General features: G+C 55.4%; 2 protein-coding genes across 6 annotated transcripts in view; one reads left to right on the top strand and one right to left on the bottom strand.

Annotated features, from left to right (window-relative positions):
* RECQL5 (RecQ like helicase 5) overlaps positions 1-26,970 on the bottom strand; it is a 30,375-nt gene that overhangs the window by 1,573 nt on the left and 1,832 nt on the right. For 2 of the 4 annotated variants that reach the window (XM_081162103.1, XM_081162105.1), the window contains 13 exons: positions 25,701-26,222; positions 24,871-24,973; positions 24,221-24,332; positions 22,665-22,827; positions 19,755-19,834; positions 2,548-2,766; positions 2,218-2,317; positions 2,051-2,087; positions 1,863-1,921; positions 1,715-1,788; positions 1,398-1,491; positions 949-1,083; positions 117-658 (listed from right to left, as the gene is read on the bottom strand). In XM_081162103.1, coding sequence (XP_081018229.1) covers positions 117-658; positions 949-1,083; positions 1,398-1,491; positions 1,715-1,788; positions 1,863-1,921; positions 2,051-2,087; positions 2,218-2,317; positions 2,548-2,766; positions 19,755-19,834; positions 22,665-22,827; positions 24,221-24,332; positions 24,871-24,973; positions 25,701-26,222 — 2,240 coding nt within the window. Of the gene's footprint in view, positions 1-116; positions 659-948; positions 1,084-1,397; positions 1,492-1,714; positions 1,789-1,862; positions 2,088-2,217; positions 2,318-2,547; positions 2,767-19,754; positions 19,835-22,664; positions 22,828-24,220; positions 24,333-24,870; positions 24,974-25,700; positions 26,223-26,970 lie in introns of all 4 variants that reach the window. The other 2 variants (XM_081162102.1, XM_081162104.1) reach the window with 2 other exon arrangements.
* SMIM5 (small integral membrane protein 5) lies at positions 5,001-12,155 on the top strand. Of its 2 annotated transcripts, XM_081161744.1 has the most exons (3): positions 5,001-5,112; positions 10,920-11,097; positions 11,551-12,155. In XM_081161744.1, the coding sequence occupies exons 2-3, from the start codon at positions 10,971-10,973 to the stop codon at positions 11,658-11,660; spliced, it is 237 nt and encodes a 78-aa protein (XP_081017870.1). In that variant the 5' UTR covers positions 5,001-5,112; positions 10,920-10,970; the 3' UTR covers positions 11,661-12,155. The 2 variants fall into 2 exon arrangements, 1 of the variants encoding a protein (XP_081017870.1); XR_014000516.1 differs by lacking the exon at positions 11,551-12,155 and having other exon boundaries at positions 5,025-5,112; positions 10,850-10,935.

The following is a 26,970-nucleotide window of genomic DNA, read 5'->3' as shown; positions in this document are numbered from 1 at the left end:
AGCTGTGCCCTCAGCCCAGGCAGCCCCGCAGAGCCCACTGCAATAAGGGCCTGGGCTACAGAGGCCCAGTTAGCAGAGGGGTTTCCAGAGGATTCCAGGACTACCAGTGCCCTTACCTGAGCCCCTCCCTGGCGCACGACTTAGCCTGGGGCAGGAGAGCCACCTGTCCCGGGGCTCCATCATCCTCCCTTGGGCACTTCTCTGGGGCTACAGCCGGGGGTCCCTGTAGCCCATCACCGGAAGGGCTGGCACCTTCAGCCCCTGGGGCTGAAGCAAGTGGAGGTGGGCTCTCGGCCCTTTGGCGGAAGAAGCGAGCGATGTTCTGAGAATCCCTGCGGGCCGCGGCAGCAAGGAGCTGCTGCCTCTTGTTGGCCCGGGCCTTGGCAGTGGGACTGCCCCTCGAGGGGCCTGTTGCCTTCTTCTCAGGGGAGGGCCCCCCACAGTGAGCACTTCCAAGGGTCTCTCCTCTGGGCCCAGGGATGGGCTCACAGCTTTCCTCATCCCGGAGGCCACATGGCTGGCTGGGGGGCTCCTGCTCGCTTCTCTGCACAGGCTGGGGGACTTGCTCCTTGGCCTGTATTTTCTCCATCAGCTCTGTGGCCGTCTGGAATGTGCTGGAGCCCTTGGGGAAACCAGCTCCCATCCGCTTGGGTTTGAACTGTGAGGAGGAGAGAGGGTTCTGACCACCAGGCCCCCTGAGGGCAATCATGGGCTGATCCAGGTATGGCCATGCTAGTGGGGATATGAGGGGTGGGGGAGGGAAAAGCTGGGCACCACACCCCTGGGGAGTCAGGCTGAGGAGAGAAGAGCTGGGGGGCTGGAGACACAGTTGGCAGATGCAGCTGCCAGGACAGTGATGCCGCGGGGGCAAGGTGCTGTGCCCTAGCTGAGGGCAGAGGGTGCGTTTCCCAGACCCACACTTGGGGTGGACGCCCGGACCCTGCTCACCGAGTACACCTGGGAGGCTGGCAGGATGTCGTGCTCGGTGTGCTCTCGGGACTCAGCCTGGGTACTGAAGCTCTTGGCACCGCCTGCCATGTGGTAGAGCTGCCCGTCCTTGGAGGCTCTGTGAATCTCAGCCACCTGGGGCAGGATGGGCAGGCATGCCATGGCACCCACTAGCTCCTGGCAGCCCCCCACCCAGGCTTTCCACCGTGGGCTTCTGTGGCTCACGGCTGCAGGCAACTGGACAGGGTCCAGTCCTCGTGGGCCTGGCTACAAATACCTCCAGCTTGCAAAGAAGGGAAGTGGGCTCCCCCCAGATAAATGTTTCTTGGGTAAGGGGGGGATTCTGGGTTGTCCCGACCAGAGGGTAGGCAGCCAGCCTGGGAGTGAGGAGGGGCTGCCTCTCCCACCCTAACTGTGAGCACTCTCCACCCACCCCTGCCCGGGCGCACCTTCTTCAGTACACTGGCCTTGTACAGGTTGGCCGCCTTGGCAGTTCGGAACATCTCATGTTCCAGCTCCACAGCCTTGGCCTGGAGGTCAGGTCTGAGGGAGGGAGTGGGAGGTGTCAGGCAGGCCTGAGCCCTCTCCCTGGTGAGCTCCTGTTGGATTCTCCTTGGGGACCCTGGAGATGGTTCAGAGCCTGGTAGGAATGCCTTGGATACAGGGGAAGGCGCTCCCAAACAAGCCAGGGGGCACAGGGTTCCTGGAGTTTCCACAGGAACAGGACTGGAGGGCCCTCCCGGCCCCCATGGCCTGGGAAACTCACCTGTCAGTGGTACCTGCGGCCTGGCAGTTACTGCTCAGAGCCTCCTCCAGAAGCCGCAGGCAGTGCTCACGGGCCTGCACGGGGGAGAGAAGTTGGTCACACAAGCCTTAAGGTTGGGGGGCAGGCGTGAGGAGCTGCCACCTCTTACCTTCACAGTGAGTCTGGGGATCTTCCTGCTAGAAGCCTCTTTCAGGGGACAGTCCTCATCTGGGTGGAAAGGAGGTAGGCTCTCCACTCTGCCTTTTGATCTCTGGAGTCCCCAGCCCCTCAAGGAGGCATCCTCCATCCGCACCCAGGAAACAGCCCACAAGCCCCTGGGGACAGTTCTGTACTGACCTGGGGGTACAAATTTTTCTATTTTCGGGTCTTTGCCCTGGAAGACAACAGGAAGGGCTGTCAGGCACCCTGCCCACTGCAGGACCGCACCCAGGTCAGCCCCGGGTAAGGGCTCGAGAGGGTGTGAGCGGGAGGCACCCAGGACCCCACAGAGCAACCCCCTTCACCTTGCGCAGACTCATCTGCTTCTGGTAGAAGAGGTTCCATTCCCGTTTGTGGGTCTCATCTCTGCCCTCGTCCCCGCTGCCTCCAGAACCTTCGTCGTACCTAGGGGGCAGGCTGGGCATGAGCAGCCCTCCCCCCACACCTCAGGAGAGGCAGTGATGTCCCTGATGCCCAGGCAGCTGAGGCAGCACTGAGGTCCCAGCCCCAGCATGGCCCATGGTACAGGGGGATGGGCTGTGGCATGGTGTTGTCTCTGGCCTGGCCTTGGCCCGAGGGAGAGAATGCCGGACTATTTTCAGAGGGTGGAGGCCCCTGGCTTCACGGTCCCTCACCTGCTGAAGCCCCTGTAGCCCCTGCGGCCTCCCTCATACAGCTCAGGGTCGAAGCTATTGCCCTGGCAGGGCCCGATGCAGGTCTTGCTCCAGCTGCTGCTGTGCTCCAAGGTGTCCAGCTGCCTCCGCACAGCTGCAGGGTTCTGGCAGTGGTCGCAGCCCTTGGTGCAGGCAGGGGGCACATCCCTGAAGTACTTGGCAATGGCGGCATGGCGGCACCTGAGGCAGGCAGTGTGGCAGAGACACGGGGTGAGGGACCCGGCAGTCCCTAAGTTCGGGCTGAGCACTGCTACGTGTCCAGCACTGTGCTAAGCATCACGGACTCCTCACCCAGGAGCCGCACAGGTGTCCTGATTGCCACTTTACAGCTGAGGACACAAGGTGAAGGCGCTTTCCCAAGGTCACGCAGCACAGGGAACCCAGAGGAGCCAGGGTGACCCTGATTCTGTCTTGCCTCTCTCTCTATGGTTTATGCACTCCTCTGGGACCCGCCCCCCCCCCCCCCCCCCCCCCGGTCCCCTGGCAGTGGGGAGCCCTGGGAGGAGCACGGGCTCTGCTGCTGAGGCTGCACCCTGGGGAATGCATCTCCCCTCTCCAAGCCAAAGCACACTGGCTGTAGAAGGTGCAGGAAGAGCACTAGCCCCCAGGGCTGTGTCAGGGCCGAGGAGATGACGCTCCTAAGCCCGTCCCACAGCGTTTGCAGTCCCACAGTGTTTGCAGTCCAGCAAGGACTCTTACTACTATTATTAACTTTTCTGGGACTGGGAGAGGGAGGGAACAGCAGAAGGTGGCCCTGCCCTGGCCTCAGCACTCAGCTCTGCTTCTGTCTCTCAGTGACTCTTCCTTGTTGTCCCCAAGGAGCCTCTGCCTGGCCCAGTGTACACAGTCTGGGCCAGGGGACTGCCTGAGAGCAGGAAGCAGACTGCTCTGAGCTGGCACTGTCTGCTAGTCACTGTGAATCCTCACCTCACCTTCCACCATCACAGACCCCTGGGTGCCAGCTTCCAGCTGTCTCTACTATGACTCCCCAGGCTGGGGGCACATTCGCTCCGTGGGACAGGTGCAGAGGCCCCGGGAGGGGCCACAGCTCTATCAAATCCCTTACAAATGGCCAGTCTAGTCACAAGAATGTGGTGGTGGGGAGGTGGGAGCAGAGCTGTCCGGGTGCCACACCCCAGGGACAAAAATAACTAGTGCAAGAAACCCTTTAAGCAGCTGAGACCCTGAGGAGCAGCCTCCAGGAACAGGAGCTGATAGTTACCCAGCCCCTAGGAAGCCGGGGCTGGCTGCTTGTTTGGCTGAGTGAAGAATGCCTCTGAACCGCAGGAGACAGCGAGGAGGCCACCACGGCCACCAGAGGGCGATGTTGCCATCGCTCCTAAAACGAATGTGTAACATGTTCTGTCGCCTTGGTCTGTACCTCTGCACAGTGGCTGCCTGTTTCGCCTATGGGAGGCTCTGGCATCCAAGTGGTGTGGCCACAAGGTTGGCTTCCTTACCCTCCCCCTCCCCCAAGCCGACTCACTGGGGTTTTGTGCTCACACTCAAAGAGCTCCATTGACAGCTCAAAGATGCCGGCTGGGGTCGGCTCCTGTCCTGTTCCAGGCACAGTCTGGTCAGCTGGGGTGGCACAACTGGCCAAATGTCAAAGGGCCCAGCCTGGGCTCTGGAGCCTGCCCCTGACAGCAGGGACAAGAGTGCAGCGATGGCCCAGCACACACTCTTTGGCAAGGAGGCCAGCAGGGTCCTCCTTCCTCCCAGCCAGAGGAACATGACGCCCATTCCCAGCAAGGAGGCCAAGCACGGGCTGCCCCACGTCACTGGGACTCCCAAGTTCTTCCCCAGACTACCTCCCCGGGGGCCGGCTTCTTGGGTGGTCTGGCACCTCCCCCCCACTATTTACTTTCTTTCCCTAGAGAGGCCAGAGGGAGGGACCAGCCAGGGAGTTGCCTGAGGTGCTGGTTGGGGTGGTGGGGGATGTGGGCCAAAGGCCCTCCTAAGAGTAGGGCAGGAGCCAAGGAACTGGGCGAGCTGTGGGCCTCCCTCCCTCCCCACTCCACACCTCAGAGGGAACCTCCCTGGGGTCCGCTTTGCCAGGGAGCAGAGAACCGACCTCCTCTTTCATCAGCTCGCGGCCAGGCCCAGCCCACGTGGCTTAGCACACACCCACCAGGAGGGAGAGGAAGAGGAGGAACTAGGGAGGGCGCGGGCCCACTCCTCGGACCTCCTGGGCAGGACAAGTTCTCGGCAGGACTGCGTGCCTGTGGCACTGGCTCTGCCCCGGCAGTGGCCGCTCCGTGTAATCTGACACTTGGATCTCCTGGACAACCAGCAACAAAAAAGCTGAAGCCCAGATAGCAGCTGGCTGTCAGCACCGAGCACAGCGGCTCCCTTGCTGGCAGGGGGAGAGGCATCCAGGGAGTAGCACTGGGTCACCAAAGAGGCGCCTGAGAAGGGAGAGGTGGCAGTAGGCCGAGGACAGACCCCAGGAGAAAAGGGCAGCTGAGGCTGCCAGGCTCCCCAGCACCTGCAGTTGTGCCCCGGCTCCAACACCTGAGCTCCCAGGTGAGTGGCCACAGATGAGGGGGGATGAAGGGAACAGAGCAGAAAGGGTCCCCCACCCCAAGGGTGGAGGGCCACAATTTACCATGGGGGGGGGACACTTGGTCACAGTCTCCAGATGGCCTCCTGTTCGAACCTGGGCTCTCCCTGCTTTGCTGGGACCCAGCACTGGGGGACATGGGCCGAGGCTGCTGCCTCTTTGAGGGTGGTTTCCTCCCTGCTTGCTGAGCGGGCAGAGGAGCCAGGGTGCTGCTTACTCTGCAAATTAGTTTGAGCTTTTTCCATTCAGGGGGCTTAAACGAGGGATTTGGCTGTCCCGGCTCAGGAGAGAAACACGGCCTGCCCACTGAGCCTCCTTTTTCCCAGGAACAAGGCACAGCCCTCCCTGGCCTGCTTCCCCCCACCTCTCTCCACCCCCACCCCCGTCCAGGGGGCTCAGGCCAAGGTCTGCCCAGCCGTTCCTTATGCCCAGGATGTGGTGGTCCCCATGGCAGCTCTACCTATCTGTGTCCCAGACAAGAGCAACAGCTACCACCTCTCATGCGGAGCTTGGACCACTCACTGCCAGGTGTTCTCAGCTCAGGGCTCCGCTCAGGTGCTCCTCCCTGGGCCCATTTAGATCCTCATGAGCTCCTAAATTTCCCTAAATGCTGCACCAGAATTGAGAGGGCCAGACTCTAACCCTAGGGTCAGGTGGGGAGAATCTGGTGAGGACAGTGTGACTGAGGCTGGTTGGGGGTCGGCCTAGGTATGTGGTCCTCTGCTGTGCCACTGTAAGGCTCACCCCAACACGGTCCTCCAGGCAGCATGGAGGGTGGCCTCCTGGGCAGGGCCCCATGAGCCAAGGCTGGCTGATTCCAGCTTCCCTGTCCTCAAGCCAGGGTTAAAGCCTTCCTCCCGGCCCCCTGGTGCCTTCCCCAAAGCAAACAAGCTAGTATCTACTTAGAAAAGCAACGGTCTACGGCAAAGTGGAAACCAAGGGTCAGCCGTGTTTCTGGCTGGGCAGAGGCTGTGGGATTTGGCCTGGGCTGGTGGCTGGGGAGACTACAGGTCCTACAGCGATGGGCGGCACACAGTGGAGAGAAGGGACAGACGCTGCGCTGTGTTAGAGGCAGCCGGTAACGCGGGTGAGGGAGGGGCACGGTGGTAAGCCCAGGACTACCCCTGCTGGTTCTTATCCCCAAGATGCCCAGGCAGGCAGGCAGGCAGGCACAGGGGTCCCAAACACAGTCCCTGAGCTGGGACAGAGGGTGATGCCCAGCTTCTGGGGCTTTGGGAACAATCACTAGCTGCAGGAAGTGCCTCCTCCACTCCTGAAAGGCTACAGGGCTGGGGAAGCAGGGGCTGCCCAGTGCTCAAGTATCTACTTCCCACTGCAAGTTGGAGCCCAGGCGAAAATGGGTGTTCTGGACGGCTCTGCACAGCACACAGTGGGCACCTCTGCCTTGCTGGCCAGGCCTCAGGGCCCCACAAATCTCCCACATATTCAGGTTATCACTCATTCAGGCTGTTTTTCAAACAAGACAATGCCCTGGGAGTAAGAGTGGCTGGAAAACCATCCTGATAAAATAACATTGGCAGAGCAAGGGGGGGGGGGGGGGAGCTGAGCCATCAACTGCTGTACTTATCAGTCACAAACACGCCCGCCTGCTTCCCCTGGGGAGTTGGGAGTATCAATTTTGCAAGGAGGAAACAGGGAAGCTCCAGTCCTGAGTGGCAGGTGTCTGGCTTGCAGGATGCCTGAACGCTCTGTTGCAAGGCTCTCTGTTTAGATGACACACAGAGGAATGCTTCCTAGTCCGGCCAGCTTGACCAGCCTTCCTCTCTGCCCTGCTGACCTCCCCCCTCCACTGGCTGCCCCTCCAGTGGGGAGCACCCTGGGAAGGCTCCAAGAAGGGCCCGGCAGGCAGCCGGGGCTGCTCTCCCTTCCTGTGGCCAGCCGGGAAAAGCCACCACAAGGCTCTGGCTGCTTCCAATTGACACTACCATGCATGGGGCTGGGAGGAACTCTGGTTTCCCTGGTTCATAGGCAGGAGGTAGTTTTGGAAGGAGTTTGGTGGACCTGAGGCTGAAAGTCCAGAAAAATAGAGAATTCTCAGTAGCCCCAACTAGACTTCTCTGCCCCCCTACTGCCAACCTGGGAAGTTACCAGGGAAGAGAGGCAGCCAGCCCCTGAGCACCCATTTCCCTAGGCCACAGCTGGAAAAACTCAGGGGACCCTGCAGAGCAACAGCCGGCACAAGCACATGGTCACCTGATGGCTGCTGGCTATATTGGGCACCAGGCGTCAGGCACCCTCTTGGCTTGGCTTTAAATAGCCCACTGGGAAGCCTGCCTGAGACCTGCTAGAATGTGCCTCCTCCCTCTTAGGAAAAAAGAGGTCCCTCCAACTCCCCTCTGGTCCCCACTTAGGCTCCTGCTCAAGGCCATGCTGGAAATGACAAAGCCTCAACTGGAAAGCCTCAAGGACTCCTCTCCAATCTTTGGGGCAGAAGGGCAGCATCCCACAGCTCCACTCCTGCTCCTGGCGCAGATGGGATCCAGGGAGCAGCAGCCCTGGACTGGGCGAGGCTGGCTAACTCGGGTCTCCAGGGGCCCTGGGTGCAAAGGCCTGACGTCATCCACGTCCAAGGCCTGCTGCTGGTGTGGACCAACAGCCTTCCCAGAGTGGGGCACGGGTCCCCTGGGCCAGTCTGCAGCGTTCGGATATCATAAATCCCTGGAGGATGGCTGGCTTTAGAGCTGAAGCTCCTGATGAACAAGCCCCGCCTCTCCTGCACAGCACAGGGCTTCTGCCTCAGCCCCACACAGGGCAGCCCTCCTCCTCCCGCTTCAGCGGCCACGCCCCTCTGCTGCCCTCCTGGGTCTTTGGGCTGGGAGCGCAAGTGAAAAGCTCCCCTTGCCCTCTGTCCGCCTCTTCTAATGACCGTCTCCTCTCTGATGGATACATTAGGCAATGCAGGCACTGGGCCAATCTGGCTAAAAGAGTCAAACCAAGTGTAGATGAAGAGAGAGAGAGAGAAGCAGCCCTGCGCCTCAACCCTGTGCACTCCCCCAGGAGCAGAGCAGCGGTGCCCACAGGCCTCAGGACAAGGGAGGGTGCTGCTCCACTGGTCAGTGGAAGTCTGTTTAGTGTGACCACAGGAGAGAGGCCCTATGCTCTAGAAGGAATGTGGTGAGACAGAAAGACACACAAGATCTGTCCCTTTGGTGGTTCTCACAGAACAGGTGAGGCCTTGCCCTGGCGAGTGCCATGCCTAATAAAAGCAGTGTCCCGGGCTCCCAGGGTTGGGCTAGGGCTGCTCTTGTAGAGCCTACCGGCTTCCAAAGGCTTCTAATGGGCTCCGGGGACCCGGGTCACTAAGCTGAGCCCGCTGCATGGGAAGTGCACTCGGTGAGCTGCTCCCGGGCAGACTTATCTTGCTGGTCAGAGTAGGCTGCCCAGGACAGGCCTCCACTGAGAGGCAGCGTGGGGCAGCAGGGGAGGACTGGCTAGACCTGTCCTGCTGTGTGATCTCGGAGAAGTCACTTCCTCTCTCAAGCCTCAGTTTCCCCATTTGTAAAAAAAAGGAAGCAGGAGTGACCTGTGGCATTCTAGGAGTCTAAGCCTTAGCACATTTGAAAATTGGGTCCCGATCTCTATTTGCGGAAACATGCTGACCCTGGAGTGGGGTATGAGAGAAGGAAGGAGGATCTCCCACTTTTGACAGGAAACCAGGTAATTTTCCATGGAGTCATCACTGCCTGCTACCCCCAGCATCACTTAAAAACAGCTCCCATCTCCAGCGTGCCCCTTCCTTCACCTTACACGCCGCAAACATTGTGGGGTGAAGGATGCAGATGAAACTCCCCTGAGGTGTTTGAGGGGGTCAACAGTGCACAGGGAGGTGTGACTACCCGCAGAGGCTACCTCAACTCTCTTGTACTGGCCAGACCCCACGAAGGGGGAATGCCATGTGCTGGGCACCACCCTGTGCCAGGCTCTGTGCTGCCAGGGGGCCAGTCCACCTCACAGCTTCGAAACACAGGCCTCTCATCTTCACCTAACATGAGAGAGACTCAGAGATCAGGAGACTCATCCAGTGCCCGACGCAGGAAGGGGAGCAGCTCCAAATCCAACCTGCTGGACGGTATACACAATGCTCCACTGTGGGCAGCTGGCAAAACCGCTAGAGAAGTGACCTCGCGGAGGAGCAGATGCAGGAGGCACAGGCCAGCTGCCCTGAAGGTCTGAAGAAATGAGGCAGCAAGGGGCAGAGGTGTCCTAAGTGACCACAGTATGAGACCCCACCTTCTACAGGTCCAAGCAGCCCCAAGAAGGAACTGTGGTAGCGGGTGGGGCTCCCGCCTCCCCCAGAGGGACTCGAGGAAGGCTGCACAGCACAGGGAGGCGGGAGCAGCCACAGGGTTGAGGGCAGCTGTGCTGGGGCACCCCCAGGAGTGGCCAGCTTCACAGACCACAGCCACCTCGGGAGAACCGCCTGGCTGACACCAGCGCGAGGCGGCAGTAACTAGAGCCTAAGGTCTGGCACAAGCCCCTGGCCACCTGTTAGCCTCCCTTGGATGAGAGCTGCCCTGGAGAACAGGTTCAGGCTGGGTTGGCACAAGGCTGTCCTGGTCCCTGTCTAAAGAGGCCCTGGCTCCCTGTGGCTGCAGGTGAGGCGGAGGGAAGGAAGATCTGCGACACAGCACGCCCGACTCAGACCTGGCCTGGCCCAGGGCCTCCCAGGCCGGAAAAGGCTCTCAGTCATGGGGCCGGGAGAGCGGAGCTGCCACACACCTGAGGCCTGTGTGAGAACAGAGGGGACACTCCTGGTCAGCTCAGAGGAGCAGGCCCTAGCCAACAGGGGAGGGAGGGGCTGGCTAGATTGGCCCTGATCCCATTCTGAAGAGGACCCCTTGGGACAGTGCCATCTCTTCCTCCTCACAGGAGAATGCCATATGAGTAAAGAAATTGGGCAGATGGGCCCTAGCCAGTTTTGCTCAGTGGTTAGAGCATCGGCCTGCAGACTGAAGGGTCCTGGGTTCAATTCTGACCAAGGGCACGCACCTCGGTTGCAGGCTCAATCTCCGGCCCCGGTTGGCACTTGAGCGGGAGGCAACCAATCAATGTGTCTCTCTCACATCGATGCTTCTCTCCCCCCTCCCCTGAAAAGCAATGAGAAAGTATCCTCCAGTGAGAATTAAAAAAGAAATTGGGCAGATGGGAGAGGTGGGGGGCTCAGACTACCTCCCCCAGTCAGCTCTGACCTACCTCTGAGCCTGGCCAGAAACCCCCAGAGCCTGCTCTTAGGAAACCCAGATCCTTCTGCCCCCACATATGGCAAAAAGCAAGAGCACCAGGCCAAAATCCTGAAGCCCACTCTCCCTGCGGGGAGCCCGGGGAAGGAACCCAAGTTCTGAATGACCCAGGGGCCACCAGGGGAGTCGTGCCAGTCCAAGCCACCCTGCAAAACCTGAGATTGGTGCCTGAGACAAAGGAATGTAAGACGGAAGTCACCCCAACTTACAGAAACACTGGCCAGTTGGCAGGCTGGCAGACCCCTCCCGTGTCCAGCTCTCCTGAGCAGCTCCCCAGCAGAGCCTCAGGCTCCCTGTGATCGCCAGCTTCCCTCACCCTGAGCAGTGCCAGCTGGGGGTGGCTGGGGGCACGACTGAGCAGAGGGGCCCCATGGGTGCCCTGCCTCCCTCCTGAGCCACCAGGGTGTGATGGGTGAGACCTGACAAACTCGTTCTGCAGGTGCAGGTAAACGAGAGGGTGGATTCTCTGGAGCCAGCACCGTGGGGACTCAGGTCCTCTCTCTGTTCAGCACAGCCCGGCAGGAGCCCCGGCAGGAGCCCTGGCAGGAGCCTCGCCCAGCATGGCAGCCACTGACTTCGTGCAGGAGATGCGCTGGGTGGGTGAGAGGTTGCTGCTCAAGCTGCAGAGGCTGCCACAGGCCGAGCCTGTGGAGATCGTGGCCTTCTCAGTCATCCTCCTCTTCACAGGTCAGTTGGGGCTCTCAGACTCTCATTGGCTCTTCCTGACATCCAGAGACGTGACCAGAATGCTGGCCAGAGGGCTGGCGGAGGTAGCTCAGTGTCTCCCAGGCAGAGGAGAAGCAGATGTCCCTTGGGGGAAATGAGGCATTTCCCCTAGTCCTGGGACATGCTGCTCGAGGGGTGGGCTGGGTGGTGCTGGGAACAGAGGCACCCAGCATCCCAACCCAGGGATGAAGGGACCAGAGTTCTGGGAGGTGGAAGAGGTACCACAGGGAGGAGGTCTGGGCTCTGGTGGCTGGCACGGGGCTGGTCAACACCTCTTGTCAGATCCTCAGGTATTTCTAACCAGTGAGCCAGGCCTTTGGGCAAAGACCCTCTGTGCCTCCAGAGGGGCTTCTTGGGAAAGAAGTGGGGCCTTTCTCTTCCCACCTCGGAGTTTCTGTGCCTCTGTCTCTCCAGCTACTGTGGTAGTGCTGCTGGTGGTGGCCTGTAGCTGCTGCTGCACTCACTGCTGTTGCCCTGAGCCGAGGGGCAGGAAGGCCCAAGTGCGGCCCATGACCCCACCATGAGGGATGGAGAGCTGACCAAGGAGAAGCTGGAGAGGGGACTGTGGCCCATGGCCCAGGTGTCAGCCTAGCTCCACAGCCCTGACCCATCAGACCAAGATCCACGTTCATAGCTCTGACCCTGCCCAGGAACCGGACACTGATTCACAGAGGCTTGTCAAGGAAGCAAGGGCTGCTATGGTCACAGGACCTCTCCCTGCCGGTGAGCGTGGGGCTGAGGAGCTACCATTTCAGTGACGGAGTAAAGCACCGGGGTTCTTCGCCTGCCTGCACTTTTTTAACAGAACACAGAGGTGGGGTCCACAAACCTCACTGGATAACAGCCAGCACCTGTGGGGAGCTGGCCTTGGGGTTCCACTGACCCCTGCCAGAGGTGCAGCCCAGTCATAGGGACTTTGTGCAATAGCTACTGGACCCTGCGCTCCCCACCAGAGAGGGGGCACGTCAATGTTCTATCCAGTATTTGCCTTTTCTTTCCCAGTAAAAGCTTTTTCATTATGTGTCTCTGTGGTGCCAGACTCACTGGGCGGGGTTCTGTGCATCAGCAGGGCCACGTGCCAGATTCCAGGGGCGTGACCAGCACTCTCCCCATGTCCGTGAAAGCTGGAAAACACAGGCGGGAATGCCGCAGAACCAGTGGAGGGTGCAGTGACATTCCTGTCAAGCACTAGCTGCTGACAGGCTCTGGCTCCCCAACGCCCACTCTGCAGAGATGGAGGCTGTGTGTGCCCCAGGCAGGTGCTGGCTCAGAAACGCCACTTAACAGTTGCCACTGCCATGAACTTCAGCCTGCACACCTCACACTAGCAGGCTCAGGCCACAGGGTCTTCTCAAACTTCCGGAGTAAGAGGAGAGAAGGGGGGCCCCTAGTAGTGTTCATCACCTGCACCCTGACATCTTTGACCTTTCCCCATTTTCAGCCAGACTGTTCAGGTTCAGGTCCCCACCCCCACCACTTGCCAGCTGTGGAAATACAGGTTAGTGATGTGACCTCCCCGAACCCCTGTGAAATGGGGCTAGTCCTAGTAAATGCCTCCTGGGTAAGCTCATGAGAATAAACTAAGATGACCTGTGTCACACACTTGGCACAATGCGGGGCATATCCTAAGAACTCCGCATATATGATTTGCTCCTCTGAACATGGGGCTGGCCCAGAGCAATGCAGACCCATTTTCGGGGCTAGTCCTGATGACATGCAACACTGCCCTGCCTCCCACTTCAGTCTGCTCTCCCTTCCAGAGAACTTTCCAGGTAGCCTACAAACCCATGAATGACAAACCCAGGAATGACAGTAGGGGAGACAGAGGCTCCCAGGGTACCTCCCTCTCCTTCCCCACTGGTCCCCCAGAGCCATAAAGAGGTCCTCATTTTTTACATGCCTCTGTCATCTGGGCCTGGGCAGCTCATGCTCTGGCTGCCTGGGGGCAGAACCCCATCTGCCCAGAAGACAGGCAGTAGGGAGGGGATACCAGGCCCTGCCACCACCAGCCCCCAGGTGAGTGGGAGAAGCCCTCTGGCTGGTTTCACTTCCGGGCGTCCAGGGACTTGTTGGTTTGCTTTCGGTGGAAGACCCAGAGAGGAAGTGCTCCCATACGAAATAAAGGAAGTTCAAGAATCTGCCTGTACCGTCTACACCACAGCCGCCACCACCAAAGAGTGGGATTCAGAATAATGATGACGACGATGGTGATGATATAAAAATAGCCTGTATATGCTCAGGCACTGTCTTAAGATTTTTGATGCAGATAAATCCATTTAATCATAGCAATCATTATCCCCACTTCAAAGGTGAGGAAACTGAGCTTTAGCGACACCAGATAACTTGTCTAAGTTCAACTGGTTCCTCAAGCCCTCAGGCACAGCCTGGCTGGCAGTAGAGCCCCCACTGGCCACACCCAGGCCCCAGGCCTCCCAGCTGCTGTGAGGATAAGGTTCTGATTCTATCACCCAGCACCAACCAATCCTACATCCCAAACACCCACACCCTGGTCTCCCTCCTGGAAGGAAAACACAGAGAAGGTGGGAGGGATGGGATGGGAGGCCCTGCCTTTCTCAGTCCCAGAGCCAGGGGCTGGAGGGACCCCAGGAAGCCCCGGGGTCCAGGATCTGCTCCAACAGGGCAGCAGCCCAATCCCCATGGGACTTTTCCTTAAGCAAGTTTTCATCAGCAACAAGAATGTCACTTCCTGAGGCAACTGGGCCTGAATCTCTTTGCTAGAAAAGACTCTAGCTTCCTGGTCCAGCTGCTAAGAGGTGGAGGGAGGCCAGGCCAGGCAGCCCTGGGTACCGGCAGGCTGGCTGGCTGGTTTATTTGCATTTTCTCCTCTGGGCCAGAGAGCATCTAACTGCTGTGTCCAAATAAGACACTGTCCCTGCCCTCAGAGGGCTGGCCCTTCCCCATTCCTTGGCAAACTGGCGCACCCTCAGCCCCACCGCCAATCAGGCCAAGTCCCGGGCAGGCTTCAATCCCGCTCGGCTCAACCACGCAGATCTGCGCCAGCAGGACAGCAACCTGGATGCTCCCCATGGGCAGCTCCCAGCCTGGGCTTCTCTGGGGCAGGTGCGAATGGAGAGGCAGCAATACGCCACTGGGAAGGGATAAACAGAGGCACAGCAAGATGGGAGGTGGCCATGGAAGGGGGCCTTCAGGTTGTCTCGGGCCCAGAGACTATCTGGCTGGCTCCAGACCCAACACCTCTGCATACCTGCCGCATGGCACCCTGAACCACGCCACCACCAGTGTCTGCCTGCCGTCACTGTGGCAGTGTCTGAGCCGGTCTCTTCGTGTCTCCCCCAGCTGTGGCCTCTGCAGTCTCTCGGTTCCTCAAAGGGTTACTTAAGTAACCTCTCGGTTACTTCAAGCCTGTGCATTTTACTGACTGCACAATATACCTCATCAGACACCACAGTGAGGCCACCCGATGCAAGAATCTCATTAGCAAAATGTGGCAGAGAGCACATAAACCTGTTTGCTCCTGCATCTGTTTTCTCCAACATTAACATCTGAAAGCAATCTACAATAAAATCTTCACAGTGACTGACCTAGTTGCTTGTGGGTGATACCAATTCCAGACATAAACAACTGAGAAAGGATTAATTTTGTCCTTGAAAACAGTTCCCTTACTTTCCTTGGGACCTGCCACCTGCCATGAAACCCTGACTCCTAATTCTAATTCTAACATAGTCTCCTCATCACTCCTTCCTGGGGAGTCCCCTCAGCCCCCAGGCCAGGCTCTGCCACAGGCACCAGCAGCATCCTCTCCCTCCTCCCATCCCATTTCTCTTCATGTGATCACTTCCGCAGAATTTTCCGATCGGGGCCAGCAATCAATTGAAAAAGGTGATGAAAGCAGTTGTGTGTATATGACATACACTCTCCATACACCTTGTTTTCAATTGAAACATACACATGCACGTTCCTTGGCCAACCTTTTTAACATAGGGCCAGGGTCTTTTCTCTAGTGTGAATCTGCTGACCAGAGTTCCCATATTGTCTCATTTGGTTTCTGTTAAGCAGAGCAGAAGCTTAAAGACACGTGCAGAGAAATATGAGTGTGAGATCCTCCTGGATTTTTACCAAATGTTTACAGTTGTCCATATCAAGGTAGTATTTTTACCTGAGTGATTTCAAAGTCATTCCTAAGTGGTGAAAGAGGTATCTATAGAAATGACAACAGCGCCCCACCTCTCTGAGGCCCAGCACGGCTTCAGAGCTGACTGTGGAGCTGAGTTCAACAGCTGGGTTCAAACCCCGGCGCAGTGACTTCTTGGCTATAGGGCTGTGCCTGCTCCCCAGCTGTAAAATTGGGGTTTTGGCTATTCTTAATGTTTCATGTTTTTATGTAGTGTTAAGTGCAATTATGTTATTACAATGACAACTGCCCCAAACAGGTTTGGGAAGAAACAGCTGACTCTTGATAAGCATCCAACTCAGCTGATGGAGTGAAGTGCAGAAGGGACCAGCCCACTGGCTTCGAGTGCTTAGTCGGCCAGGGTCAATTAAGCCCGTGATTGCTGCGGAGGACTTGCTCGCCACCCGTCTCCTCCCACTTGGCTGCACATCAGCATCACCTGGCAAGTGTTACAAAGCACGGGGATCTGACACGCCCAGAGAGTGGTACGAGGCGGGGCCTGGGCACCGGCATTTAGAAAAGCTCCCAGACGATTCTATGAGCAGGGCTCAGGACCAGTGCGCTAGAAGGTAAGCTCTGGAGGGCAGGGCCCGCCTCTCGTGGCTCACGGTGGACAGCAGTGCCCAGCGCAGCTCCTGGCCACAGCAGGGGCTTGAATCCTGTCTCGTGAAGGAGTGGTGGCCAGCAGGTTTCCCGTGGCAGGGCACTGGTTCCATCCCCACTTCCTAGCTGCCCTGGCACACCAGTGTCTAGGAGCCAACCACACGAAACAACTGAGGCACAAGCAGCTGAGGCCATGCCGGAGAGGCAGACAGAGGTCCCAGGGAGAGTCAGGCCCACAGCACCCAGAGCCTCAGTGGCGATAAACACTTCCACCCAGAAATGAGTTCCAGGAGGTGTCAGCAGGAGGTGCAGTTAATTATTCACCCTGCACCACACGGGGGAACAGCCAGAGTGGCAGTTCCAGCCCTAGGGCTTCTGGGCTCTGGGCAGGTCCTTTCAGGTAACAGGTCATCAGACAGAGGGAGGACCTGCCTCAGATGAGGTCGATGGAGGGCCTGGGGAAAGGCTCTGGTTTGTCTCTTCCCCACCCACCCCAAGTCTGACTTCTCTTAGTGAGGACACCTCTATGGGAGTGCCCTGAGCACCCCAACCCCAATGACATCATAGAAGGACAGAATGCAGCTGAGGGGTAAGGGAGAAAGGCAGAAAGGGACCAGGGGTTGCCAGGCAATGGGCCCCAGCCCACCTTTGTTTGCTCTGGTGACAGCAATGAGGTCTGGTCAGGGCCACTTGGAACTGAGGACACCTTTTCCTCCCAAAAGCTGCTTGTCTGAGTCAGAGTGCAGCTCTAGTCACCCTTCAGCTTGGGCCCCGGTCCTGAAGGACTCCCCTGATCTGCCCTTTCTTAGCACAGAGGAGTGTTAACAGCAGAATCAGGTAATGTCTCCTTCCCTCTCTGCCTGGACTCCCTGCAACTGGCTACAGGCTTGCAGCCTGTCGATATCAGCCATGCTTCTAGAAGATCAGCTAGTTCTGTTTTCAGCCGCCTCCAAGGAAGCTTACAGAGGTCTCAGCTCAAGGCAGGCCACTCCTCTGCAACTATGCTGACCTCTCAAAATGCTTCCCACTGCTTGGCAACTGAGGCAGGAAAAACAGGATCTAGAGGGAAGCTTTAGCCGAGTAGGTCTCAGGGACAGGAGAGGAAGTCCCTGCTCACACCAGGGCTGTTGCAGAACTAGACGCCAGAGGTGGCCTCCAGGAAGGACCAAAGGCCCCTGGGTTGGTGCCAGTCCTTGCTCCTGTTTCTGCAGGAGGCATGGAGCCTCCTAGCTGCAGAGGTGGGCCAGCAGCTCTCTGACTGCCCAGAGGGTGAAGTGGGGGGTGTTGGGTGTGAGAGGCGCCTGCACTTAGCACCACTGTCCCTTCGCAGGTTCACATGGACATGCTGACAAAGCAGAGGCGCGGCTGGAAGGAGGAGTTCTGGCAGAACCCCTGGGACCAGGGCGGCCTGGCAGTGATCGGCATATTCATCATCACGGTCCTGCTGCTCATGCTGTTCGCTATTGTATTTGGCGCACTCCCGACCCTTGAGAAAGCTGACCAGTCTCAAGAGTCCTGACCCGCCTTTCTGGTCACACTTTCCGAACACCACGGACCTTTTCCTCAAAGCTCTTTCAACAGTCTGGAATTACACATTTGTATATGACTCTCGGAGGAGTGCCTGTCTCCTCGCTGAGCCGAGTCCCGTCAAAGCGGGGATTTGTGTCTCTGTGCCCACCGCTGCGTGCCCTGGGCCAGTGGCCCGGCCGGCAGCGGCAGCGTCAGCCAGTACTTGCCAGTTGGAAATGAGTGAATGGGCAATGAGCAGACAAACGGGCAGACAGAAGGCTCTGGGCTGCCGGCTCCCACGGAGATGAGAGCTCAGTTCAATCTAGGCCTAAACAAAGAGCTGCTTCCATCTCAGACAAGTGTCCTTGTGACACTAGCAGGTGAGAGCGTGTCAGGAATAAGCAGATTCTCCTCGGGCGCCATGGCCCAAAGGAAGAGAGGAAAGGCGCTGGCGCCTGCCCCAGCCTCCCTCTGCTGTGCCAAGGATCTTTCTGCTGGTCCAAGAGATGCCCAGGTATCCCCACAGGAGTCCGCTATCCTGTGCTCCCCAGACCCTACAACGTTCTCTGTAGAAAGGTACCTGTCTCTGCCAAAGCCACCACACTGGCCTGTCCCTTACTGTCAGGTGCCCTTCCTTAGAAAAGCTGCTTCAACTTCAACCTCAAACCTGGACTATTCCCAGAAAAGGGGCAAATATCTGGAGGGAAGGGGCTCTTTCTTTATGCTGTACACCACTGACGCATTAAAGAAACTTGCCCTCTACTCAAAGAGCAGTTTCCAATCCAGCCACACCAGCCATGTTTCTTCCATCCCAGGGCCTGGAAGTCCTGGAGTCTGAGACCCTCACATGTAACATATGAGAGATGAGGCTGACACGGGCAGAGGAGCCCCACTGATGCCCAGACAGCCCAACACTAAGAGGCTCCAGTCCCTGGTATGAGATGGGAGAAATAAGGGTAGCGGCTCCTAGGAAGACCTAGCCTCTCGGGACACGGCAGAGCTAACCCTCCAGACAGCCCCACAGAGCCCCCAGACTCATCCCAGGCAAGAACCCAGTCGGGTTACTCCCAGCAGCGGGGACACTGACAATTAGCAAGGACACACGGCCCTTTCATTATGAGCAATTTACACGAGTCTAAGACGGCCTAACTGAGCACCTCCCTGTACTGGTGCCTAGAAAGGGCTCTGGTCACAATAGCTGCAAGCAAGGGTGGTCCAGGCACTGCTGCCAACCACCTCTGCTCGGCACGGAAGTGTGTGCCGCAAACCTGGTCCTACCACAGAGGCCAAAGGAGAGAGGAGTGCCTAGAGCAGGAAAGAACTCCAGTCCGGGAGCCACCTGCTCATCAGTGAATAGGAGGAGGTGGGGATCAAAACACAGGGCCCAACTAAGAGCCTCTCTGGTTCCCAGGGGAGAGCCCCACACATCTGCCAGACCCTGGTAATCGGCTTCGTGCTTCAGAGTCTAGTCGTGCAAAACCCGAGACGGCACGTGTGTGAAATGTGCACTGGAAACCGCAGACCCGGGGTAGCGATCTGTCTCCCATGAGCTCTGATTGCAACCTTCCTGGACCTTGGTCTACTCATCTCGAAGTCTGAAGCAATCACTCCGCCTTAGTTACCTCGCGGGGTTGTCCAGCGAGATCTGACCAATGAGAGCAAGGAATCAAAGAGCTTTTTAGGCTGAAGGGCTGCACAAGTGCAAAGTGTTCCCAGCTTGTCCAGGATCCTCCGGGATGTCCCTCCCGTGGGGCACTCACAGCTGCTGTGCCCAGAACCTGCCTTGTAACTGCAGCTACCAGGCTCATGACCCTACCAGCAGGAGACGCAGATAAAACAGGTGAGTTCCACGCAGGCAGGCTGGCACTACGTGAGAGAAGCTGATTTCTCTCCAAACACGTTACACACACACACCCCCGCCAGAGATAAGTGGGTCACGTGCCTCTGTGTGTGGGTCCAGGTTGAGAGTGACCACTGCTCCAGTGAAGCCAGGGGTCCAGCTCAGTGGCATGTGACAACCACAACCCCAATGGCTCAGGACTGGTTGCATTACTCAGGACCAAGTCACTCATGGGGCCATCCACCACTCCAGAAGGGAGTAAAGTAGGGTGGACGGATGGCCACCCAAAACATTCAATGAATCTTCATGTTGCCAGAGTTTCTGGGCCTTCCATGAGAGAGTGAAAGGTACCAACTTCCGGGCTGCCCGACAGGAGCTGCCCCATGCAGTAGCCTTCAGCAGGCATGGTCCCCTCGTGGCCTGAGAGTGGCCCCACATTAGCTGGTTAAGGAGTAGGACCTGGAGAACAAGAGCTAACACTTTGTTCTAGAAACGCGCGAGCAAGTCACTCACCCCAGTTCTTCACAGAAGGACACCAAAGCATCAAAGGCCAAGACAGCAGCTTTATCAGACGCTTTGTTCCCCCTCTTTTCCTGGAGACAAGAAATGACCATTTGGTGATGACCAAAGGGACAGGGGGTAGAGGGAGAAGGGGGGATATACGGTGATGGGAGGAGACTTGACTTGGGGTGGTGAACACACAATACAGTGTGCAGATGATGTATCACAGAACTCTACACCTGAGACCTATGTAACTATCAACCAATGTCACCCCAATAAATTCAATAAAAAAGAAAAAAAAAAGGAAATGACCATTTAGCAAAAGTCTTCCATAGTTGGACTAGCTTGTAGCCCCAAAAATGAGGGAAAAATATCAAATGACAGTAAGAAAGCCACTTACAAAACAGTGTCTCCAGCCTGACCACGCATCAGCATCACCTGGGTAACTTTAAAAGAGGGACCTGGCCCTGGCTGGCGTGACTCAGTGGTTAGAGCACCGGCCTGTGCACCAGAGGGTCATGGGTTCGATTCTGGTTAAGGGCACATACCTGAGTTGCAGGTTTGATTTCGAGGGCCTCGTGCAAGAGGCAACCAATCGATATTTATTTCTCTCTCTCCCCCCCCCCCCATTCCCTTCCACTCTCTCTGAGAATCAATGGAAAAAATATCCTCAGGTGAAGATTAACAATAAAAAAAAAAGGGACTGGGGCCCATCCCCAGATAACTGAAGCCTGACAGAGCGGGTTAACACATGCGCCAAATCATTTCACTTTCATTTGCATCTATGTGATCACCAATGAATGTGAACATCTTTGGATGCAGCATTTTTTTTTTTTACTATGTCTTTATTGATTTGAGAGAGGAAGGGAGAGGGAGAGACAAAAACATCAATGAAGAGAGAGTCATTGATCGGCTGCCTCCTGCACGCCCCCAACTGGGGATCAAGCCAGCAACCTGGGCATGTGCCCTGACCGGGAATCGAACCACCACCTCCTGGATCTTAGGTCGATGCTCAGCTGCTGAGCCATGCTGGCCGGGCTGGATGCGCCATTTGGATGAACTTTTTGGGGAACTGTCTTTTCGTGTCCTTTGTTTTTTTTGCCAGTGGGTGGAAGCTCTCTATTTACTCTCAACTTCAACCTTTTGTTTGCCTTTTGTTTCTACATTAAATATTTTCCCAGATCTACTATTGAGTTTATGGTTATCTTTTGCCACATAAACTTTTTCATAGGTTCAGGATTTAAACAAATTTAAGACTTAAAAAAGATAGCTTTCCGGATTTCCAATTTTCATCACAAAAGTGTTTCTACTAGCACTAAGTTTTTTTCCTAAAATTTATTTTCTACATGCAGGTCCTTAATGTGTCTTTTAATGGAGGTGTTAAATGGGAGCACCGTTATTTTATTCCAGACATGCGTTGACATTTCTACCTCCTGGTGTCTCTTTCCTATTCTCCTTGTCCCCATGAGTTTATATATCTTTTTTGTCTTTACATTGTCATTTTGGTGGAAATCAGAAATAAGTACTTGTACTTAATCTTTCTTATAAGGAAAAGTCTACATGTATCCTTTTGCAACGTCACACACTTTGCTTTGGGGGATTTATCCATGTTGATTCATGCGGATTTACAGGGTCATTTTTAACTGTTCTAGACCATTCTACCATGTGACTAACCCACTGTTTACATAGCCTAGAGGAAGAGTTCGATTACTACCACGGTGCTGCAGCAAACCTCCCTGTGCGAGCCTGGACACGTGTGCCCTGTACACGTGAGAGCCTGTCCGTGCCGAGTGGAAAGACCGAATCAGAGCACCAGCACCCTCCACTCCACGCCATCACCTCTTCTCTCTCCAAAGCGGCCGTAAGTTTATATCCCTGACAACACCGCGAGTCACCCTTTCCCACATCCTCCCAAAGACACTTTATGTTTTTGTCATCTGATGGGTGTGAAACGGGCTCGCCATCTAATCTGCATTTGATTCCTACTTGGTGTTGAGCATCTCTTCACACGTTCACTAGATATTCTGGTTTCCTTTTCTGTGAGACTCATACATTTTGCTCTGCAGCTGTTTGCCTTCTAGTTATTTACCTGCAAGAGTTCTCTACGTACTCAGTCACTTAAGTATATTGCAAATATTTCCCAACAATGGCCCCTTTTTCAGTTTATGGTGTGTCTTGTTATGTGGAAATTTTCAGTCTGACTTTTAGTCAAATAGATCCTATTTTCCTTGACAGTTTCTGCTTCTAAAATCCTGACATCCTCTTACCTTCCTCGAGGCCATAAAGTATTTCTCCCCAATTTTACAGTTTTTTTCAGGCCTTTAATTCATCTGTAATTCATATTCCTATGGTATGGAAGGTGGGAATCTAATTTTATCAACCAGTTTTTTAAAAAAAAGCTAAAAACAAAAACAAAGAACTTACATAACAATATGGGGAAATGCTTATGTAACAACGCTGATTAAAACAAGGCAGGATTGATCTTGACTATGTAAAATAACACGCACACACAAGACTGTACTAAGATGAATTAAATATAAACAAAAAAAAAGTCTAGCCTGGCTGGTGTGGCCCAGTTGGTTGGGCGTTGTCCTGTGTACTGGAAGGCTGCCAGTTCTATTCCCGGTCAGGATCCCCAGTGCTGGGTGTGCAGGTGGCAGCCAATTAAGATGTTTCACTCTCACCCCAATGTTTCTCTCTCTCTCTCCCTTCCTCTCTAAAAATCAATTTAAAAATCTTTAAAAAAGTCTTACCTAGCTCGTTGCAATGCCCACTGACCAACATACAATTCCCCCTTGCTGTACCATCTAGCCCCAGAGCACCCCCTAGCTTACCAACTCTCCACCTGAATTCAGAAATAAACTGTGGGAAACTGGAGAGCTGTGGGTTCGCACAGAAAGGGCTACACTGCCCGGGACTTACCTGGAGTTTTGCTACCTCCTTCCTGATCAGGAAGCTGACTTGGTCCCGGTCGTTCCTGGAGTAATAAAGACGGCACCAGGAAGGCTTCCCGTCCCTGCCCGCTCTGCCGGACTCTTGGTAGTACCCAGCCATAGACTTGGCAATATTCCAGTGGGCAACAAACCTGTAGGACCCAAAGGTGGAAGCAGAATGAGATATGGCAGGAGACCAGAGGGGAGGAGTGATTCTGAGTGGGTGGAACAGGGCTCTCCACAGTGAGCAGGAGTGGGTGGGCAAGCAGGCAGAGGCAGAGAGAGAGGATCCCAAGGTTAAGCGTGGCTAGGACACCTACAGTCCATGAGCAGGCCACCCTGCCATGGAGCAGCCCAGTTCAGAGGCCATAGCAGTAAAGGGGCAATTCCAACACATATGGAAAAAACACACACAAAAAAAACTCAGTCAGAGGCCCAGTAGAAAAAAATACTGGACTTAAATAAGACTAGGCCACTTATAAGCTGCACAACCTTGAAAAAATCCTTTCTAATCTCTTTGGAGAGGGAAAGGGATAACACTTATTAAGTACCTACTTTGAACCAGTGTATATTTTTGTCTTATTGAATTGTTAGTCACCATCATGTGAGGTAGCCCTATTTTAGACACAATTAATTTGAGATTCAGGGAGGTAAACTGTACAAGGTGACACAGCAAGGGGACAGTAGGGCTAGGATTCAGCCTACGGGTGTCTGACTGACTTCAAAGTTGGACCCTAACAAGACAGCCGACCCAGCATCCAAGCTCTGATTCCAAAGTCTGGGTTCCTAAGGAGACTTGACTTTGGGTGGCGAACACAATACAATAGACAGATGATTATTACAGCATGGTGCACTTGAAACCTGCCTAACTTTATTAACCGATGTCACCCCAATAAATTCAACACAAATTAAAAAAATAAAAATAAGAAAAGTCCGTGTTCTCTCAAATGCAATACACAGACTAACTCCCACCCTGACCAACTCAGGGTCACTGTGTGTCTCAACAAGACCATGTAAGCAAAAGTGCTCTGTAAATCAGACAAGGCATTACTGTTGGTGTTAATCAGAAAAAAGGGCTTCAGGTGATAGCCCAAAAATGTCTCCAGAAGGTTGGGCATGGCTAGAGGTAAAACACTTCCAGCAGCGGCCAGCATGGGCCTAGGAGGCTGGATGCACCATCTCCTCCAGCCTCAGTCAGCAGGAACAAGCACTTTGCCTCTGACTTGCCACAGGAAGCAGGTTAAGATAGTTTGTTCCATCCCTCACAGGACCCATCTGCTAAGACGTGAGTGAACGGGCTGTGTTCATAAATGAGTCTGACGGTCTGCACGCTGCCCCATCTCCTGGGGGACAGCAGAACCATGCTGTGCAGTCACCGGGAGCCAGCTGCACAGAAACTGTCAGCCCATGGGCTGTGTACTAGGGACCCTCTCCTGGGGCCTCCTTCCCTGCTGACCCTAGAAGGAGCACATGGACCTGGTCCTCCTGGCAGCCCACCCCAAGCCAGCCCCCGATCAGGAAGGTAGGACAAGAAGCAGAGCTCACCTGACGTTGGCTTTGTCCACACCCATTCCAAAACTGATGGTTGCAACAATGACGGGGACCTTCTCCTCCATCCACTCGTTCTGCACCAGTGTTCGTTCAGAAGCCTTCAGCCCTATAGAGGGGAAGGTGGAGAAGGGAACTCTCATTTCCCTTGTGTTTCCCTGGGGGTCTCTCTTGGGTTCAACACTATGTTGGGCACTGTACACAACCCCTGAACCCATTACTTACCAGATGTGTGACCAGCGGCCAGGCACTTAGCCTCTCTGAGCCTGAGCTAATATATAAAGACCCTCACCTGTGTGTGGCATACAGCACTCAATGAATGACAACAGAGCCCAGAATCAAACCCAAGTCCGTTGGCTTCCAAGGTCTGTGCTCCTTCCACAACACCAACTCCTGGGCTTATAAAAACCTATCGCCTGCTGCTGGTGGGCGCAGGGCAAGAAAAAGGATTCGGGAGTCGCAGTCTCATTTTGGAACCCACTCATGTCTAGACTCCTTCTTGTGGATTTAAAGCGAATCTAATTTAACTCTGCCTGGGTATCTAGAAAAGATGTCAGACCACCTGATTTTCCAGGATCCACAGGAACAAGAGACTCGCTAAGAGGCCTCTGAGCAGGAAGAGGACCGCATGGCCTGGTGGCCCTTACCTGCATGGTAGGCCTTGGCGTTCAAGCCCCTGTAACTGAGCTCTATCGCCAGCTGTTCACAAGTCTCTCTGGTCCTGCAGTAGACAATGCCGCAGCCAGACAACTGAAGGGGAAGCCAGGACAACAGAAAGGAAATAAGCACCAGGAAAAACAAACAATCAGCCTGGCATACTGTGGCCTGCTTTAAAAGAAGCTCTGGCCCAGCCGGAGTGACTCAGTGGTTGTGCATTGACCCATGATCCAGGAGACAGAGGTTCGATTCCCGGTAAGGGCACATGCCTGGGTTTTGGGCTCGATACCCAGTAGGGGACGTGCAGGAGGCAGCCGATTGATGATTCTCCCTCATCATTGATATTTCTCTCTCTCTCTCTCTCCCCCTTCCTCCCTCTGAAATCAATGAAAACATATATACTAAAAAAAGAAGCTCTGAGCTCTCTCATCAGCCTCATAGTCTCTCCTGAGGCAGGCCACCCAGCAGGGTTCTGCCACTCTAAGAAAGCAGGACCAAAGCAGCTCACCCTTCACAGGGTCCATCCAACCAATCTAACTCCTCTGCCTCCTCCCCTCCAACCCTGATTAGGTCTGCAAAGGCGACAGTCAGAGGCCGGCTGTTTGCCTCCCACAGGATCCCAGGACAAGGGAACCCCAGTAAGGGGAACAATACCAGAAAGCTAAAGGGACAACTCTCTGTGCTTCAAGCAGCTATAGCTAGTCCTGGCTAAGGAAGCCAGAAAAAGCAAGGGTCTTAGAAAACAAATACCCATCTCTGTGCCACAGACAGCGTCCCGTTGTCCACAGGCATCCTGGACCCCCTACCTCAGTGCCCTCACCTCTTTATTATCAGCCTTCTGTCCAAGAGCCTTAAGGCAGAAGTCCCTCAAGTTCCCGTAGGGATCGGAAAGCAGCTCCTTGAACTGCACGTCATAGAAGAGGTTGGCTCGGAAGCAGGGAGTCTTGAAGATAGCAACCGGCTGCCGCAGGTGCAGAGCAGCAAACACATCCTCCCGGACCTGCGGGGTGGCTGTGGCGGTCAGAGCCACACACGGGGCGTGTGCCAGGCGTGAGCGCAGGGCCCCCAGACGCAAGTAGTCAGGGCGGAAGTCGTGTCCCCACTGGGAAACACAATGAGCTTCATCCACCACCAGGTAGGAGAGCAGGTGGCGGGATGCCAGGGAGTTCAGGGTGGGCTGGAAAGAGGCGGAGGCCGCCATCTCTGGCGTGATGTACAGAAGTTTGGTCCGGGGTTTCTCCTGCTCCAGGTCAGAGAGCAGCTCCTTCTTCTCCTGCGCCGAGAGCTTCGAGTTCAGGGAACTCACTTGGACCTTCAGGGCCAGCAAGTGGTCGACTTGGTCCTGAGAGCAGAAGGGAAGCACAGAGGGGAGTATCATTGGCCTTCAGGATCTCAGAAAGGCATGGCAATGCCCTGGGGTATTTCCCAGTCATAAACCGTCCTCCTCTCACCCCCCAATGTCTTCTCTTTGCATATAAGAAAGACTGAAGGTGAAGTGGTTGCAAGGACAGGCTCCGGAGCCAGGCAGACGTGGATTTAATCCTGGCTCACCTAATTGCCACATGCTTCTGGGCTGGTTCTTGACCTTAACCTGTCCACTTTCTCACTCTCTCTCTCTCCCTACTATAAAAATAGTGACTACCTAATAGGATTGTTGTAAGAATTAAATTTTACATCTCAAAGGCGAGACGAATGCACATAAAGCACTAGCACAAAGCCCGAGACCCAGAGATCACCCACTAGGTGTTTTCTTTCCTCTCTTTCTTCTTGGCCGATAGCTCTTAAGTACATGGCTACATTTCCTCATTTCTGATTCTAGCAGCCCATCTGCAGGCCTTAAATATAGTCAGAAGTGCAGAGCAGATGTTCACAACATCCCAATCAGTCTCTCATCGTTTTTTCTGTCAAGCTGCGCCCCTGCCAGAATAAAGCAGGGTACCAGGGATCCCCCATATCAATTTAGCACTCTATCCATCTGCATCTTCTCTCCCGTCGAAAGTGTGCATGTGTGTACAGAGACAGTTCCATATTCATTTGGACAAAAAGTAACAAAGGAGGGTAAGAGACCTCCAGAGTGCTATGTACTAGTG

This window comes from Miniopterus schreibersii, assembly GCF_964146895.1.
Source record: "Miniopterus schreibersii genome assembly, chromosome: 16".
In the NCBI taxonomy this organism is placed as follows: domain Eukaryota; kingdom Metazoa; phylum Chordata; class Mammalia; order Chiroptera; family Miniopteridae; genus Miniopterus; species Miniopterus schreibersii.
This window is presented reverse-complemented; position numbering and strand designations above follow the sequence as displayed.